The sequence below is a fragment of the Hemiscyllium ocellatum genome, chromosome 25 (assembly GCF_020745735.1).
Source record: "Hemiscyllium ocellatum isolate sHemOce1 chromosome 25, sHemOce1.pat.X.cur, whole genome shotgun sequence".
Classification (NCBI taxonomy): Eukaryota; Metazoa; Chordata; class Chondrichthyes; order Orectolobiformes; family Hemiscylliidae; genus Hemiscyllium; species Hemiscyllium ocellatum.
In genome coordinates, this window is record NC_083425.1 from 13,459,616 (window position 1) to 13,477,865 (window position 18,250).

Sequence of the window (18,250 nt, forward strand, 5' to 3'; positions counted from 1 at the left end):
TATAGGCTAATTTATAGGCTTAAAGTTCAAGTCCACTTGGATTAGCCACTCAAGTCTGGATGCATGGAACCATAATCCAATGAGTTATAATCTTTTGAATAGGAGAGAAGAGGAAATTGAAATGAAAAGCAACATTAAATATTCACACTTGGGCTGATAATGAGCAAATTACATTTGCAATGGCTAATGACCATTTCAAATAAGACAAACTAAAAATTTCCACCTGACATTTCAAGCCTGTACATATCCACAAGATCCTAGTCAAAAGTGTGATAGAATACTATTTCCCTGGAGGAGCGCAGTTCCAATAATACGCAACATGTCTGGCACCAACCAAGACAAAGCCATCCACTTAATAAGCTCCTTACCCAACATCTTAAATCATCACTCCCTCCACTACTCATATACATTAGCAAATTCTTCAAGCGCTTGACAGGGTTCATGTGGGTCAGATGACACAGTCCAATCTAAAATGGAGCTGTGGAGCAATTGCTTCTAAAGTCATGGAGATACACAGGATGGAAAAGACCCCCTTCAGTTCAACTTATCCATGCTGACCAGATATTCTAAATAAATCTAGTCCCATTTTCCAGCATTTGGGCCAAATCTCTCTAAATCCTTCCTATTCATATACCCATCCAGATGCCTTTTCAATATTGTAATTGTACCAGCCTCCATCATTTCTTCTGGCAGCTCATTCCATACATGCACCACCTTCTGTGTGAAAATATTGCCCCCTAGGTCCCTTTTAAAATTTTTCCTTCTCACCCAAAACCTAGCCTTTTAGTTTTGAACTCTCACACCCCAGGGAAAAAAACCTTGTCTATTTATCCAATCCTTGACCCTTATGATTTTACAAACCTCTATAGGGTCACTCCTTGATTTCCAATGTTCCATGGAAAATAGCCACAGTCTATTCAGCCTCACCCTATAGCTCAAACCCTCTAACTCTGGCAACATCCAAGCAAATATTTTCCGAACACTTTCAAGTTTCACAACATCCTTCCCATAGGAGGGAGACGAGAATCGCATGCAGTATTTCAATAGTGGCCTAACCAATATCTTGTACAACCTCCCAACTCTTATACTCAATGCACTGAACAATAAAGGCAAGCATGCCAAACACCTTCTTCAATATCCTGTCTACGTCGGACTCCACTTTCAATGAACTATGAACCTGCACTCCAAGGTCACATTATCAGTAACATTTCCCATTTGGTGGATAAGTCCTGCCCTGATTTGCCTTTTCTAAATACAGCAACATTCAAATTAAACTTGGTTTGCCACTCCTCAGCCCATCTGAACAAGATCCCATTATACTCTGAGGTAACCTGAGAGTCATAGAAATGCACAGCACAGAAACAGATCCTTCAGTCCAACTTGCCCATGCCAACAAGATATCCTAAATCTAGTCCCATTTCCCATCATTTGGCCCATATCCCTCTAAATTCTTCCTATTCATATACTCATCCAGATGCCTTTTAAATGCTGTTGTGGTCCTAGCCTCCGCCACTTCTTCTGGCAGCTCATTTCATACATACACTACTCTCCGTATGAAACGTTGCTCCTTAGTTCCCTTTTAAATCTTTTCCCTCTTATCCTAAATCTATGTCTCTAGTTCTGGACTCCCCATCCCAGGGACAAGACCTTCTCTGTTTACCTAATCTATACCCCTCTTGATTTTATAAACCTTCTTCACTGCCCACTACACATCTAATTTTGCTGTCATCTGCAAACTTACTAACCATACCTCCTAAGCTCACATCCAAGTCATTTATATAAATGACAAAATTCAGTGGTGAAAAATGTATTGCTGGAAAAGCGCAGCATTTCAGGCAGCATCCAAGGAGCAGGAGAATCGACGTTTCGGGCATAAGCCCTTCTGGGGACCCAGGTTCAAATCCTGCCATTGGTGGTGGAATTTGAATTCAATTTTAAGATGAGAAAGATGATGGCCTTGTGGTATTATCACTAGCCTATTAGTCCACAGGCCCAGATAATGTTCTAGGACCCAGGTTCAAATCCTGCCATTGTTGGTGGAATTTGAATTCAATTTTAAAATGAGAAAAATTCAGTGGACCCAGCACCAATCCTTGTGGCACACCCCTTGTCACTGACCTACAGTTTTCCACCACTACCCTTTGTCTTCTACCTTGAAGCCAGTTCTGTATCAAAATAGCTAGTTCTCCCTCTATTCCACGTGATCTAACTTTGCTAACCAACCTATCAGGAGGAATTTTGTTGAATGCCTTATTGCAATATTGTTGAATGCCATATAGATCTCATCCACTGCTCTGCCCTCATCAATCTCTGAGGGGTTTGGGAATCTTTGGAACTCCTTGTCACAAACAGCCATCAGGGTAGAGTCTTTATGTATATTTAAGGCTGAGATATGGAGATTCCTGATCAGTAGAGAATTAGGAGTTATGGGAAAGGGCAGGAAAGTGGGTGAGAGGAATTTCTTATGGTCTTACATGCATACCATATACAAGATGTTGTGCAGCAATTCACCCGAGCTCCTTTGACGGCGCCTTCCAAACATGCAACCTCTACCGCCTCGAAGGACAATGACAACAATGTGGGAGATAATGGTATTGTGGTATTATCGCTAGACTTTTAATCCAAAGACCCAAGTAATGTTCTGGGGATCTGCATTTGAACCCCACCACAGCAGATGGTGTAATTTAAATTCAGTAAAATCTGGAAGAAAGAGTCTAATGATGACTGTGACTACATCGTTGTTTGTTGGAAAAACCCATCTGGGTCACTAATGTCCTTTAAAGAAGGAATCTGCCCTCCTTACCTGGTCTGGCCAACACCAGGCCCATAGCAACATGGTTGCCTCTTAATTGCTCTCTGGGCAATTAGGGGTGGGCAATAAATACCAGCTTAGCCAGCAACGTCCTCATTCTGTGATGGAATTAAAAACAAAGCAGAGTCCCTACATGGACTGCAGTGCTTCGAGGTGACAATTCACCACAACTGCCTTCTAGGCAATTAACAGACAATAACAGTAATGTCCAAATCCCATGAAAGAAATAACAAATAACTCACCAGAAGTATCAGTGTTTGCAGAACATTAAAATTTCCAGTAAGGTTCAATACATTCTGTGCTTTCATGATTACTTGGGCAGATTCAACAGCTAAATGTAGTTGGTGGTATTCCCGAATTTGTTGGATTCGTTTTTCTATCCAGTTGCCCTTTGTGCTCATCTCTAAGCCACTCATAATCTTGAAATCACTCCTTAGATCTTCATATCGATCAACAAAGTCTTTAAAAATGATACTGACCTCTTCAAATGTAAGACACCCCTCCTTTAGCTTTTTAAATATTTCCTTATACTTATCCAGACATGGCTTCCATATCGTAGTATGAACATCTTCAAGAGATAATGAAGAAGTCAACTCTGATGCTTCTGCTTCTTCATCATCAGATACATCTTCCTTGTCCAATGCTTTGGCCTCCTTTTCCCAGCACATTTGTAAAACATGGCTATCTTTGAAAGTATGGATGTTTTTTGCCATTTGTTTCACCTTTTCATTTAAGGTGAAGTAGGTAACTTGAGTGGGGAAAGGTTTCAAATCGTTCATCTGTTTTACGGTCACCAGTTCGCTTAATGCCTTTGTTTCAACATTGGCTCCAACCAGTTTTTCAAGCTCTTCAATTTCCACTACAATTAAAGACATAACTATTTAATAGTTTAATCCTCCCATATAAAATCATATTTGTAAAAAATGTTTTCCTTTGTTCAGCAGATAAATTACAAAGCCATATCCTAAAATGGTTTATTATAAAAATACTGGTAGCAAATGTGCAACTTAGAAAATAAGGGACAAATAGTATTCTAGGGAAGTATGGATCTTCAAGGGTTGTACATGAAAAGTAAGAAGCTTACTCCTAATTCCTAGAGGTTAGGATCAGTCTAATGGACACATTAATAATTTCTAGACTCTGCAAATAGCCCTCCACCTGTACTGCAAACTCTGAATCACAGTTCTCTAAAATGCTATAAGATTAAAGCAAAAGAAAGCAAAATGAAATTACCTTTTACAAACTCATTGATTTTTCTACACATTTTCAAGAGACTGTCCATCCAATTACTTTCCTCATTGAATGCATCAAATTCCTCTTTTCGCCAAGTCAATAACTGTTCTAGGGTTTGTCCTGTGAAAGATCCATTCTTACCTGCAACAATAATTTGCCTTACAAAACTTTTCAGAAATACCATTTCATGTTTCCACATGAAAAATATTTTTAAACACAACAATTTACACCAAGACAACCTACTTGTGTTATGCAAAGCCATAACCCTGGTTTTCTTTTTTAAGATCAAGTCCAAATATTTTACTTTTATGGAGCCATCGAGAAGTCTGTTCATCATATCCATGAACACTGAATCTGCGATTGCCATCAAATGACGAGCCTCGTCTGACAGTGTATCAATAAGTTTACTGTCCGTTCCTATTCAGAAATATATATTAAAATGCACCAGTTGAAGAGGTACTCAGAGACAATAATGAAGATTAATTTCAGTTCATAACAGTAATGTTAAATTGACAATTTGATCAGATTGAATATCTATGCATACTTGGTATGGTTGAGGAATCGCTACCACATCTCGCATTTCAGAAGTGTTACATGATGCAGAGGAAATCTGGTGAAGGCTATGTGTAAATAAGGGCAGATCAAAAACATCTACTTACATTTCAGTTTAGAAAAGTTGGAAGCAGAATTGGAGGACATTAAGAAAGTTGTAATTGGCAGTGATAAAAGTGAAGGTGAAGAGTCTTCACAGAAGAGATGGATGTCAGCAATATTTTGAAAGTGCAAGGTAGTCTTGGTGACAAAAAGGGTGTGAGGACTGAAACTAAACCTCAGAGTCAGTAGACTTTGTTTAAATTGGCAGACTGATTGATCCAGTTTAGAAAGAAAGTGAAAGAAAGCCAAAAAAAATGATAACTTTGGTTTTGTCAGCACTAAACTGGAAGAATCTTAATTCATTTAAGACTTGATGCCAGATTTATATTGAATTGTTCAGAATACAAAAGAAAAGAAGAACAAGTCACCAGCAAAACACAGAGTATTTAATATTGTACTGTGGATGCTGTCATCAAGGGGAAACATTCAACAATGCATAGATAACTAAAAAAGAGATTCTATTAATAGAAAGATTTAGTTATCTTTGATGTAAGCGTGAAGGAAATGGTAAAAAGAGATTTTGTTGGACAATGCTTAGTCAATGTAGAACATACAGAGTGAAAGGGACAGAAGGGAGTTATCACCATAATACAGGAGTCTGTGGTATGCACATTTCAAAACTATTTAAAGCTATTCTGTGCAGTAGTTAGCATAGGCACAGTACAGCAAAATAATGTAACCCAGAACACAAAAAGGGCAAAATTCCAGCTCATCAACTGAAAAAGTTTAAGGCAGGTTTCTCAGGTGATGCTGCTGACAGCAAATTGAAAGAAATCAAGATAATGTGACAGGATAAAGCTGGTTTGGTCATTTTGCCAAGGCAGAAACACAAGATTCTGAGGAAACGTAACAGAATAGCTATTGAAAGGACTGAAACACTTCAACATTCAATATATTCAAGGGCGAGTCAGACAGACTTTTGATGCACAACAGTCAAGGATTTCTTTTGGGGTATGTGGGGTTGTCTGATTGGTCAAGTGGCCTCCTGCACCAATGATTTCCCAATAAGAAGGGAATATTGGATGATAGAAGTATGGTCAAAAAAATTGGATGAAGGAAGTTGAGTCATTTTCAAGAACAATATGATAAGAAAGATGGCAAATGAGAAGATGCAATGGAGTAAATTTCAGTAGAGCTTAATTTGGAAAAGGCCAGGAGCTTGGGATCAGAGTTAAGAGATAAGAATTCTTGCATTTCTGAAGCCAACTTATGAAGTAATTTACACTCTTGGGAGTATTATTTCATTGCTGTACTATCAGCTAAAGCAGAAAATTTTAAAAGAATCTTCTTTAGAATATAAGAAGAGAAAGAAGACAGTCCAGGAAGTTGTTGACAGTGTGGAGAGGAACGGGTCTAATTATGCAAAGCAATCATGACTCGGGATCAAAAATATCTTTTGTCAAATGACTGGTGGCTTTCTGCCAGGACACAGAGGAAAATGGCAGTCAAGGTATGGTGAACTAGCTTTGGGAGCAGCCGGAATAAAGGCCATCAACAATCACTATTATTCAGTAAACTAAACATACTAAAATCATTATCATACCTTGCAATTTAAAGATAGTTCGTGCAGCTGACCAATCAAGTAAATGCCTGACAACAGAATCAGGATCTTCCAAAAACTTTCCATCTCTGTTTTTAAGCCAGGATTTTTCAATTATTGTTGACAACAATTTTCCAAATTTGCTCAAATCATAACGTAACAATTTATCTAAAAGTTTGCCCTCAGATTTGGCCTAGAAGGGGTAAAATGTAAATAAATGTAGCACACAAAATATAAGCCAAATCTTTGAAAATTACAAATATCCAACAAGCTTTGTAATGATGGTACCTGACATATAGAATGGACAGCATCAAGTGCACAATTCTCGAAACATTTTGCAATCAAAGGCTGCAAACTGCTTAACTCCTCACTATTGGAGCAATAAATTTCTATCTGATGCACTGGAGCTTTCTGATGAAGAGATAAGGAATGTTATTATTTTAATACCTCAGTCTGGAACAGAATCCCAGATGCATTAAGATTAAACAGATTAACACTATTCAAGACCCTACATAACAATGACAATATTTCATTTTTCTGCTAAAGAAACATCATTTTGAATGCACATCAATAATTCATGCTGCAAGAAAAACTGAGCTCTTGTTAATTTTTCAGAAGCAGTTCACAAATTGTATTCTTTCAAACAATTAAACATTACAAATTACTTTTAATAGATTAAGCACAACAACTATGTTTCTACAAGATTGATGCAAATATCATCCATCAGGAACTAATACTACACCACAAACAATGTAAACATGAAAATTATTTTCCTTTTCAGCAATGTTTTAATCGTATAGTTCTTAAAACTATGGACAGTGGATACATTTACCAAGTGCTATGTTACAGAGACATACAAATCAGGAATGCCTCAATATCCTTGTTTTGCATCGAGTTATTTGGTTCCTGTTGGTGCAACACTACAATTGGCCTCAGCACTTTGATACCAATTTTCACTTAATGATGCTATTGGGAAGTGTTGGAGAAATATCAGAAGAGAACATTTTTGTGCTTGACAGTTGCATTGTCTTGTCTCCACACACTGCTTAAAAGCATTCTCAAAACCATGTTTGCACCTGGGCAAAGGAGCTGTTGATACTGATCAAATTTTGGCCTAATGTTTGTCACTGCAGTAAGAAATGACAAGATAGATAATTGAAAAGTTGCACATTAAGCATACTACCTTATCAATACTCATATCTATGACATGTATGTGGATAGCTGATACACCACCTTTTTTATTCGTCCTTCCAGGTCACTCAATAGTCCTTCTTTCCAAATGGAAGCCCATTTTATACATCCAAAGTCTAAGGTTACTAGTGTGACCCACACCTTTATAAACAAACATAGAATGTTTTATTCCAACATATGAAAATGTCTGAAAACAAAGTACTGCAAAACAAACCACTGACAATAAACTGCATAATCAACAGGTCCAGTAACAACAATCTGCATTCATTTTCACCTTCAATACAAAACAGCCCAAACCATTTCACAAAATTACAAGAATGGAGGAGATACAGGGGTACCTCTTTTAAGAGCAATTTGTAAATTCTAGAACAAATAAATTCAACTTTTGCACTATTCCATACCTTCCCTAAATTCTAGTGCAAGAATAAATTCTTGACTAACATTGCTATTTCTCTTCCTCTTTGTTTATTTATTTCTGGATATTTTATACTCAAGGAGGAATATTGCTACGTTATGCCTATGTTAATCTTGTTGAATCATAACCACTTTCCCTAACTTTAATCAACAACCAACTCAAATTGGCCACCTGAGGGGTAACTGATACTGCTTATTTAAAAGTGTCAACATGTATTGGATTTAGGGGTGACTTGCACTAATCTTAATTACCAATTTCTGAATTTAAGAGGTAAAACTATTTAAACTCACAGAATAGTACTATGATCCAAGCTTCAATATCAGTTTCAGCGTTGTTTCAGCTAATGATTTTCAAACAGATATACATTTCTACTGCCTATGGAACCTGTTCTAAGAATCTGAACACTTCCCTCTTACACCAGTTCTTTATACATTTAACTTCTTTATTTTATTATTCCTCAGTTGAATTGCTGTCGATAATGTATAGGATACCAGGAAAAATGTATAAGTCACTAACCTGTAGGTTACTGTAACTTCTTTCAGTGATACTAATTCAAGCCCTTCCTCTGAAATTACTTCACTCATGAATTAAATTACTGTGAATGGTCGAGCCAGTAATAGATGTCAAGTAAACAAACAACTGCTATCATTGAACAGGTAAATAAAAGCATATTCAAGACAAAAACAATAATTTACGAATGTTAGCAATTGTGCCCAATTACTGTCAATAGATTAAACCCCACATTTCATAATCTCTCATATTTTAAGAGGTTGATTAACTGAGACTCCGTCACAAATTACCTGTTGTTCAGACTTATCGATTCTGTTTTCACAAAACAAATCTGTTCTAAGGACATCTTTTAGCCAATCTCTTGTAAATGACAAAGCCATCTTTAAAAGCGTTTCAGTGTCTTCCATCATTAGGGTTTCCTCCTTTTGAGTTTTCTCATCTGCAATCTAAGTTTAAAAAGAAATGTTAATTGTTATTTCCTCTTAAGGGATCGCAAAGCATATTGCAATAAATGCAAGAAATCTCATTTTATCATATTATTAATATAAATTACATTACTTAGGTGCATTGATATTAATGTACAGTGTGGAACACATGACCAGTGAGCTGCAAGCACAAGTAGGCACATGGCAATATAATGTCAAAGCAATAAGAAAGATCTGGGAGTACTGCTTAACAAAAACATTATAGTGCTGGAGAGAAATATGTCTTGGTAATGTCAAGGAAAGAATCTATTTGGCTAGAGCTTAAACAACGCAAAGTTTACTCTACAATATTCTGTGTACTCTACAGGCCACCAACTTATAGGAATGATGTAGAGGGACAGACTTGAATAGAAATTACATGGTCAAGAACTGTACAGTGGTTATAATCGGGGCTTAAATTATCCTAATACAGATTAGGATAATAATTTGAAGAGCAGAAAGGTGGAAATCTTTATTCAGTGTGTTCAAGAGAGTTTTCTAGATTGGCAAATGGCTGGCTGAACAAGAATGGAAGTTCTGCTAGATCTAGTTCAAAAATGAGGTGGATCAAGAAGATTAGGAGTCAGGAGGGAAAAAATTAAGGGACACAAGGTCATAAATTTTATGTTTGCTAAGGAAAAGTATAAAGAGCAATCCAGAGTAAAAACAATTATTGGGAGACAGCAGATCTAATCTATTGGGAATCAATGATTGGAAAGCATGACTCTACCAGAACAACAGTCTGCCTTCAATGAAAAGATAGCTTGGTTCAATTGAGGTACATTACCACAAGGAATGAAGACAAGATAAATAAATCCAGTGCTCCCAGATTGACAAAAGGCATTAACATACATCAAGGAAAGCAATGTCCCAATACACACCCCTGAGGGACTCCACTACAAACATTCCTCCGGCCTAAAATATATTCACAGACCATTACTCTCTGTTTCCTATCATATGGCCAATTTTGTGTCCATATTGCTACTGACCCTTTAAATTTCCTCACAAGTCTGTTGTGTAACACTGAACCAAATGCCTTCTGCAAATCCACATATATGATCACATCAGCAAAATCATCTTCAAGGGCTTTATTACTTCTTCAAAAAATGACAGTAAGTTAGTTTAACATGACTTCCCCCTTAGAAATCTATGCTGACTCTTAAAAAAAAAACCTACTTTTCTTTTCATATGACTATAATTCTGATCCAAATAATTGTTTCCAATGAAGTTAAAATGACTTATCTATAATTGTTGGGATTATCTTTTCAAACCCCCCTTCAAGGAGGCTGTAATATTTGCATTCTCCAGTCTTCTGGCACCTCCCAAGACCAAGGAAGATTATGGCCAGCCCCCTCACAACTTCTACCCTCACTTTCCTCAAAATTCTTGCAAGCATCTCATTCAGTCCTGATGCCATGACAGTCTTAAGTACCAACATTTTATCTAATATCTTATTAATTTTGAAACTCTTCTTGCATTAAGAGCTTCCTCCTCTTCAGCCTGGAGGCAAGAAAATATTCAGATTAACAGCTTTGTCAGGGAGGTGTTCAAAATCATAGGGAATCTATTCAGTCGTTGCTAGAAGAATCAAGAACCAAACTGGATCAATTTAAGGTTTGTGGTAAACGAAGCAAAAGTGATGAGGGTAAACTTTTAAACACAGTGAATAGTTACGATCTGGAATGCAAAACCTGAAAGTGTGGTGAAGATGGTTTCAATCAAAGCTTTTAAAACTGAACTGAAAAATATTATGGAGAATAGGAATTTGGAGGGCTACTGTGAAAAGATAAGAAAGTAAGTTGAGCAGAGTTGCTCTTGCAGAGAGTCAGCACAGGCATGGAAAGCCAAATCACCACCTTAATGTGCTGTAGCCATTCCAACCTGGGTTATCTTTTATATGTTACACTAAAAAACATTTCTCATCATCTCGTTTGACTAACAAAAATTCAGCACCTCAGACAAATAACTCTAAGAAAATAATTTCGCAAATGAAACATATATTGTTATATTTCAATGTGTCTTTTATTTTGTGATACCTTTAACAAGGATTTTTTAAGTTCACCAAGCTTGCTAATTAATGCAACAGAAGTGGCAATGATTTCTACATCGCTTTTATCTTTGCAAGATTTACATATTTTTTCATGGATTTTCAAACTGGTCTTCATGCACGCAACTATACGTTCACCACCAAGATCACTGGAAAAAGAAATATGTTTTTATTTCTCAAAAAAAACAACTTACAAAGACTACAAAAGTAAAACTAGTTATAAAGATGAATTGATTGTAATACTTGTGATGCAGTTTGCCAATAATCAGATAAATATTTTTAAATTGAAGAATAGTGAAAGAGAACTTATGATACACAAGTAGACCACAATTTACAATGTATGGGCAAGTATTAAGCTGCAAGTTTTTAGATAATCACTAATTTTGAAATGGACAAAATAAAACACAAAACATGCACATTTCAGACCAAACCTTTGGGAGGTGACGTATTAAGTTTATATTTTATTCCATGCTTTTGTCCACGATATACTTAAAGGAATGCAGTTGCAATTTCGCAAGTACAGATTTATATATCCATGTTTAATTTATAATAATCAATTCATATACATAAAATTACAGACCCATCCAAACTCCCTCCTAAAATAGCAAATCATTCCTTTGTGATTCTCTCAAAATTTTTCTGAAAGATTCAATTTTCTCCACTGATTTTATGCACATGTTAAATAGATCTGTATTATTGAAATTGTTCGAAGTACTGCAGCCTGAAAATATTCTCTTTAAAACCAAAATTCAGATTTCTGTACAACTCTTCCAAACATTCCACCTACATTTTTTGCCTAAATCCTAGATGTGTCCAAACATTTAAAAATAAGAAATTGCATTTCTTTATCTTAGTCTGACTTAATCTTGCACACCACAATTAAATCTTCTTGTAATCTCTTTGAATTCACTACTAGAGAACAGCCCAGTTTAAACTTCCAACTAACCACCTCCATCATATGCTTTCACCTAACCCAATCCCCGGAACCGTTCTAGCAAATCTCCTTTGCAATTTCTCAATGGTCTTAATCGTACTTTTATGCAAATACAGCATAACTTCCTGCTTTTGGTACTCTGTGTCCCAATTTATGAAGCCCAAGGTCCCAAAAAAGACCATAAGACATAGCAGCAGAAATTAAGTCATTCAGCCCACCAAATCTGCTCCACCATTCTATCATGGCTGATCTGTTTCTCAATCCCATTTTCCTGTTTTCTCCCATAACCCTTGATCCGCTTGACAATCAAGAACCTATGTATTTCCATCTTAAACATATCAATGACCAGGCGTCTACAGCCTTCTGTGGCAGTGAATTCCATAGATTCACACTCTTTGGCTGAAGAAGTTTTTCCTTAACTCTGTTCTATACTTAGCTAACAAACAGATATCCATCATTGTGTAATGGCTCTCAGCATCAGTACCTTTCCTTCAATCTGGTAGACTTTCAATTCAAGTTATGGTAAAGCTATTATTACATTGAAAGGCTTGTTCGCCAAGTAACATTAGAATTGACAGAAAGAGAACTAAAATTTGAGAAATATGCAAACAGAAGTAATTTATACATGCATCAAATTCAGCAAACAGGTTATAAAACTGTGATTTTTATTTCCACTGTGATTTTTGCTGCCAGACACATCCTACTTTAATTGCTGGGCATCAAAACACATACAAGGAATATAATTAGCCACATTTGGCTAGTGCCTAATGTGCTGGACAATACCAATTTAAACCAATCAAAATGTGACAGATTTAAGATCAAAAAGACTTCTAAGAACATCAGGAACAGGAAGAATAAGAAATATGGCCCTTTAAATCTCCTCTATAATCTAATCATTGCTAACCTTCTCCCTCAACTTCAGCCCTCCTCATTTAGTTGCATGACCCATTCTGCCCGCAATATCCAAAAATCTACCAATTCCCATCTTGAATATGTTTAACGACAGAGCATGGAAGCTCTCCTGATTACAGAAACTTCTAAAGGCCATAAGCTGAACCAAGATTGAAGTAACAGTCTATCTACTGTTGCCAAATGTTTGTTTTTGTCCATCAGACGGTCCATCCCTTTCATTTCAGTCTTAAAATGCTCAACTCCTGATGAGACTGTTAAAACTTCTCAGACAGGAGAAACATTGTCTCAGTACCAACCTGATTTAGGCCCTTAGGAATTGATACCTTTCAATTATTCTCATTCTTCTAAACACCAGCAACATAGATGTCGCTTAATCAATCTCTCCTTATAGGACACTTTTTTAGTCTAGGAATGCATGTACAATTGCATATTAATCTTGACACAGAAATTAGATGGATATATTTTGTTATTAAAAACTAGTGTACCTGTTTTGAGGACTGTCCACATTTTTTTTCACATGTTTCAACAGTTTTTCTAAATTCTATAAGCATGAGAAATAAAATACAATATAATTAAGTTAAAATGTATTATTACAATGCCAAAAAAATATTTGTAATCAAGTTTAAGTAAAATCTCCATTTATTTTGTAAAGTCTACAATATCAGTCAACATTGTCATTCCAAGACATATCATAAACCATGTGCCAAATCAAGAAAATACATACATTGTTAAGTGCTTTGAAAAAAATCTGAATGCTCAAAAGCATATGTAGGGAGTTAAATTGTTTAATCCTTAGCCGGGTGCAGATAATATGATTAACACATATCTGCTAATTGAGAGGTGGACTGGACATCAACTTCTTTGAAAAGTTACAACTTGTTTCTGGTTACTAGTTATAGGAGAAGGAAGAATTATATTTGCATTGGATCTTATCATAAGTATACATTTTATAATGAATATTTGTGCTTAAATGCAACATCCATTGGAAAACTATCAAGTCCAACATGTCCCTAAGTAAGAACTGGGATCAAACAACTGTGGCCCTTTTCTTTAAAAACAAATATGAATAGGAACCTGCAATTTTTATAAACTTTAAGGCTGTTTACTCAAAGGGAGCATTAAGCAAGCCACCGTTGTTAAACACAAACCTCATGTATGCTTGAAATGCAACTAAAGCTTCTCAGTCTCTGGAAGATTCCTTGTAGAATATCAAACAGATCAGGTCCCACCATAGTTAGATAGTCAGGCAAACCTTCCAAAGGCAATAAGCTGAACCAAGATCGAAGTAACAGCCTATCCACTGTTGCCAAATGCTTGCTTTTGTTCATCAGATCAAGCAAATCCCTTATTGAAATAATTCACAGAGTCAGACAGATCACATATAATTTTGTGTACACAAATATACAATCACAAAATATTTTCAAAGCACCTATAAATATGAAGACTTTATTAAAAAGTAAACACGATTTATGTTATGAAAGGTGAGAAGATGTAAAAAGATTGACGTTTCAAACACTTTGACATATGAATCAGAATTCAGACATTCAAGAAAATAAATAAGGATTTTGTTTCTAGAGATATTAAAGCAATCTCTTCCCCCATTTAAGTTATGTTTACAGAGGCGTGACCAATAATCTGATGCATTGCCAACTGTCTATTCATTCCATTAAATTGGACAGTAAATACTATCAAGCTATTCAATCATAAAAATCCTGCCAACATTTTGATAAGCACATACTTTCCTGAAGTGGTCTTTGGATAGGGACGAACATCAGTAACCTTGACTTAATTACATTATGGTCTGCAAACAATAAGCCAGCAGTATGGTCTTCTATTTCTGAGATCAGCTAATTCAATGCAAGTCCAAAGATGTACAGATTAGGTGAACCTGGCCATGCTAAAAGTCGTGCTGTAGCGTCCAGGGATGTGTAGGTTTGGTGGGTTAGACATATTAAAAACCCCAAATGGGGTTTTGGGGAAAAGGTGGGGATGGGTCAGGGTGCGTGCTCTTCAGAAGATCAGTGAAAACTCACTGGGCTGAATGGCCTCATTTTGCACTGTGGGGATTCTACATCAGGGATCAAATCAGAGAGATACTTTAAATCCTTATATACTGTTAGCATATAATATAAGCTGTTCATCTCTAATTTCTCTTCAGCAAATGGGAATGAGTTGCCTTTGAGAACAGCTGCAGTTTTATTTTTGGTGTAGGCTGATCAGTGTACTGCTAGGCAAGGATGGTTGAGAATTAGAGGGGAACTTGCAATGGTTGTGTTTCCAAGTCTGCTGTTTTTGTCTAATTGAAAGAGGTCATGGGTTTGGAAAGTGCTGCAGTACATGTTGTAGGTGGTACATAATGCTGCCACTGTGTGTCGATAGTGGAGAAAGCGAATGTTGAAGTGCTGTATGGGGTGTCGATTTGACTGGGCTTATTTGTGCTGGATTGTGTTGAGCTTCTCGAGTGCTGTTAGAGTCACACACCCAGACACATACAGGTTTTTCTGTAATGTCTTCTGGATGATGAACAGGTTTTGCGGAGTCAAGAAAGTGAGTTATTTATGGTAGAATTCCCAGATTCTTATTTTCTCTGTTGCCACAATATTCAAATGGCTAGTACAGTTCAGCTTCTTGTCAATGACAATCCTAGAAGGATGATGGGGGTGGGGAGGGGGTTCAATTATAATAATACCATTGAAAATCATGGGGAGATGGTTGGATTCTCTGTGGTTGGAAATTACTATGGCTTGGAATTTATTTGGCATGAAAGGTATATATCACATATCAGTCCAAGGATAAATATTGCAAACACAGAAATGGCAGGAAAATCTCAGAAGGTCTGACAGCAACTGTGGAGAGAAAGCAGCAACCTCTCTTCAGAACAATTGTCTCGCAATGTTGTTTCGTATTGACACAGCTGCTTCCATATCTGAGGAATTGCAAATGATTGGAAACACTGAGCACTCGAACAAACATTCCCACTTCTGATCCTATGATGGATGAAGGGACATTGATGAAAAAGTTGGAATTGGTTGGGTCTTTGTTTTAGCAGCTTCCCGATACATGGGAGTTGAAGATATATATATTTGCGATGTTAGGGACCCAAGGAGGATGTTGGGTTGGAGCATTCACACATTTATGGCTTAAAACATTTGAACACGCTTCAGTTTTGTCCTTTGTATTGATGTGCTGAGTTTCCCCTTCACTCAGGATTGAGACATTTGTGCAGCTTTCTCCTCCAAATAGTTGTTTAATTGACTACCACTACAGATATTAATATGGACAGCACTGCAAAGATTTAATTGACTTTTATTTTAGCACTGCAGAAGCAGCTGATGAAAAATGTGTGAATTATTCTAATAGTAATAGTTCTTAATATGCTAAGTATGCAGGTCAGCTTGGCCAAATGATAAGTGTATATTGTGATAAGTGAGAAGTCATGAACTCACCATATCCCATTTCAGAAAATGTCACCAGCTGCAGATGCTTGAATTTGAGCAGCAGCTGAAGCACTGTTATGCATTCAGGAGGTAGATGACTGTGTGGATAGCATGGTTAAGGAGATGCTCACACTGAAAATTAGGAATGTATAAGCAGAGAGGGGAACCTGGTAGGCAATGTAGAAGTGAGCCTATTCTGTTTGTTAATCACTTTTCCACATGGATTCTGGTGAGAGTGATGGTTCCTCAATAGAGTGCAGCTACAGCAAGTCTGTGGTACCATAGGCAACTCAGCTGTACATGAGGGAACAGCATAGTGGTAGAGGATTCAATAGTCAGGGATTGTACAGGTATTTCTGCAGCGGTTTACCTAGCTCCACATATTGCCTGAGTAAAAACCAAAAAAAACTGTGGATGCTATACATCAGAAACAAAAAGAGAAATTGCTGGAAAAGCTGAGCAGGTCTGACAGCATCTGTGGAGAGAAACCAGGAAGTTAGAACTGACCAAGGGTCACTCGAGCTGAAACATTAACTTCATTTCTCTCCACAGATGCTTCCAGACCTGCTGAGCTTTTCCAGTAATTTCTATTTTTGTTCTATGCATCGCCTCCCTGGTTCCAGGGTCAAGTACAATATGCAGCAGCTGCAGAAAATTTTTTTGTGAAAGGGTGCAGGAAATCTTTCTGCGGAAGGGTGAGGGGCAAACTGGCTGAGGTGGATTGGGAAAATACATTTAAAAATGACAATACAAAGGAAATGTATTTTTTTAAAAAATCATAGCTTACAACAACAATACATTCATTCAAGGCACTAAATCTCCAAAATGTCAGTTAACCATGGCTATGAAAAGGAAGTTAAGGTTCTTATAACATTGAAACTGTAACATTGCCAGAACTGGGAGTAAAAATTAACATTGGGAGGATATTTAAATATTGCAAATTAGGACCAAGGAACAGATAAGGGAGAATAGAATATGAAATTAAAAACAAATTAAAAAATAAAAACAAATTGTAAAAACTTCTATAGGCACATAAAAAGGGAACTTTTGACCAAAACATATGTGGGTCATTTACACGGAGAATTTATAATGAGGAATAGAGAAACAGTAGAGAAGCTAAATGATGACTCCTTTTCTATCTTCTTAAGTGAGGCAGGAGTTCTCTCTGATAATTAGAGATTCAAGGGACTAGGAAGAATGAAGAATTGAAGAAATTAATAAGAAGTTTGTATTAGAGAAACTCATAGGACTGAAAGTTGAAATTTCTCTTGTTTCTGATATTCCACATCTTGGAGTATTGAAAGTAGCAGCTATGGAGATAATGGAAGCATTGGTGACCATCTTCCAAAACTCTATAGATTCTGGAATAGCTCTTGCAGACTGGAAGGGAGCAATTATTCTGATGAAGAGTCATCTAGACTTGAAATGTTAGCTTGCTCTCTCTCTACAGACGTTGACTGTGACCTGCTGTGATCTCCAACGTGTTTTATTTTCAGCACAGATTCCAGCATCTGCACTAATTTGGTCCTATTAGGTATCAATTGTTACTCCATGGAGAAAAATGAGAACCATAGACTTGTTAGCCTTATATCCATAGTGGGGAAAATAGCTAGATGCTATTACAAAGATGGAATAAATGGACACTTGGATAATAATGATCTGATGGAGCATAATCAGCATGAATCTGTGAGTGGGAAACAATGTTTGACAAACCTGTTGCAGTTTTTTGAGGATGTCACTGAGAAAATTGATAAAGGGGAATTGGTCAAACGGGCATACCTAGATTTTCAGACGGCTTTTCATGAACTTCCCTGCAGAGAGCTGATATGCAAAATTAAAGTATAAAGGTTAGGGGTTCCACATCTTGAAAACTGAACATTTCCTAAAGGCTACATCTCACAGAAAAGGACTGCCAAATATCAGCAAAAAAAGACAGTTGAGCAAATAAGGATAAATGGGGTTGACACAAAAAATTACAAAGAATTAACTGAAGGGCAGACAGGCTCTGGGAACAGAATGGCCTATTTTGTGTTTCTGTTTCCTATTTAATATTTCAGATCAGTGGCGTTTCAGATCAGTGACACCAATATCAACTCTTTCT

General features: G+C 36.7%; 1 protein-coding gene across 1 annotated transcript in view; it reads right to left on the reverse strand.

Annotated features, from left to right (window-relative positions):
- The window catches only part of rnf213a (ring finger protein 213a), a 168,369-nt gene that overhangs the window by 112,493 nt on the left and 37,626 nt on the right, over nt 1-18,250 (reverse strand). Inside the window, exons 8-17 of the mRNA XM_060844830.1 lie at nt 13,861-14,056; nt 13,198-13,253; nt 10,856-11,015; nt 8,646-8,801; nt 7,473-7,571; nt 6,528-6,650; nt 6,243-6,432; nt 4,289-4,462; nt 4,046-4,186; nt 3,055-3,671 (exon numbers count right to left, since the gene is read on the reverse strand). Coding sequence (XP_060700813.1) covers nt 3,055-3,671; nt 4,046-4,186; nt 4,289-4,462; nt 6,243-6,432; nt 6,528-6,650; nt 7,473-7,571; nt 8,646-8,801; nt 10,856-11,015; nt 13,198-13,253; nt 13,861-14,056 — 1,912 coding nt within the window. The remainder of the gene's footprint in view (nt 1-3,054; nt 3,672-4,045; nt 4,187-4,288; nt 4,463-6,242; nt 6,433-6,527; nt 6,651-7,472; nt 7,572-8,645; nt 8,802-10,855; nt 11,016-13,197; nt 13,254-13,860; nt 14,057-18,250) is intronic.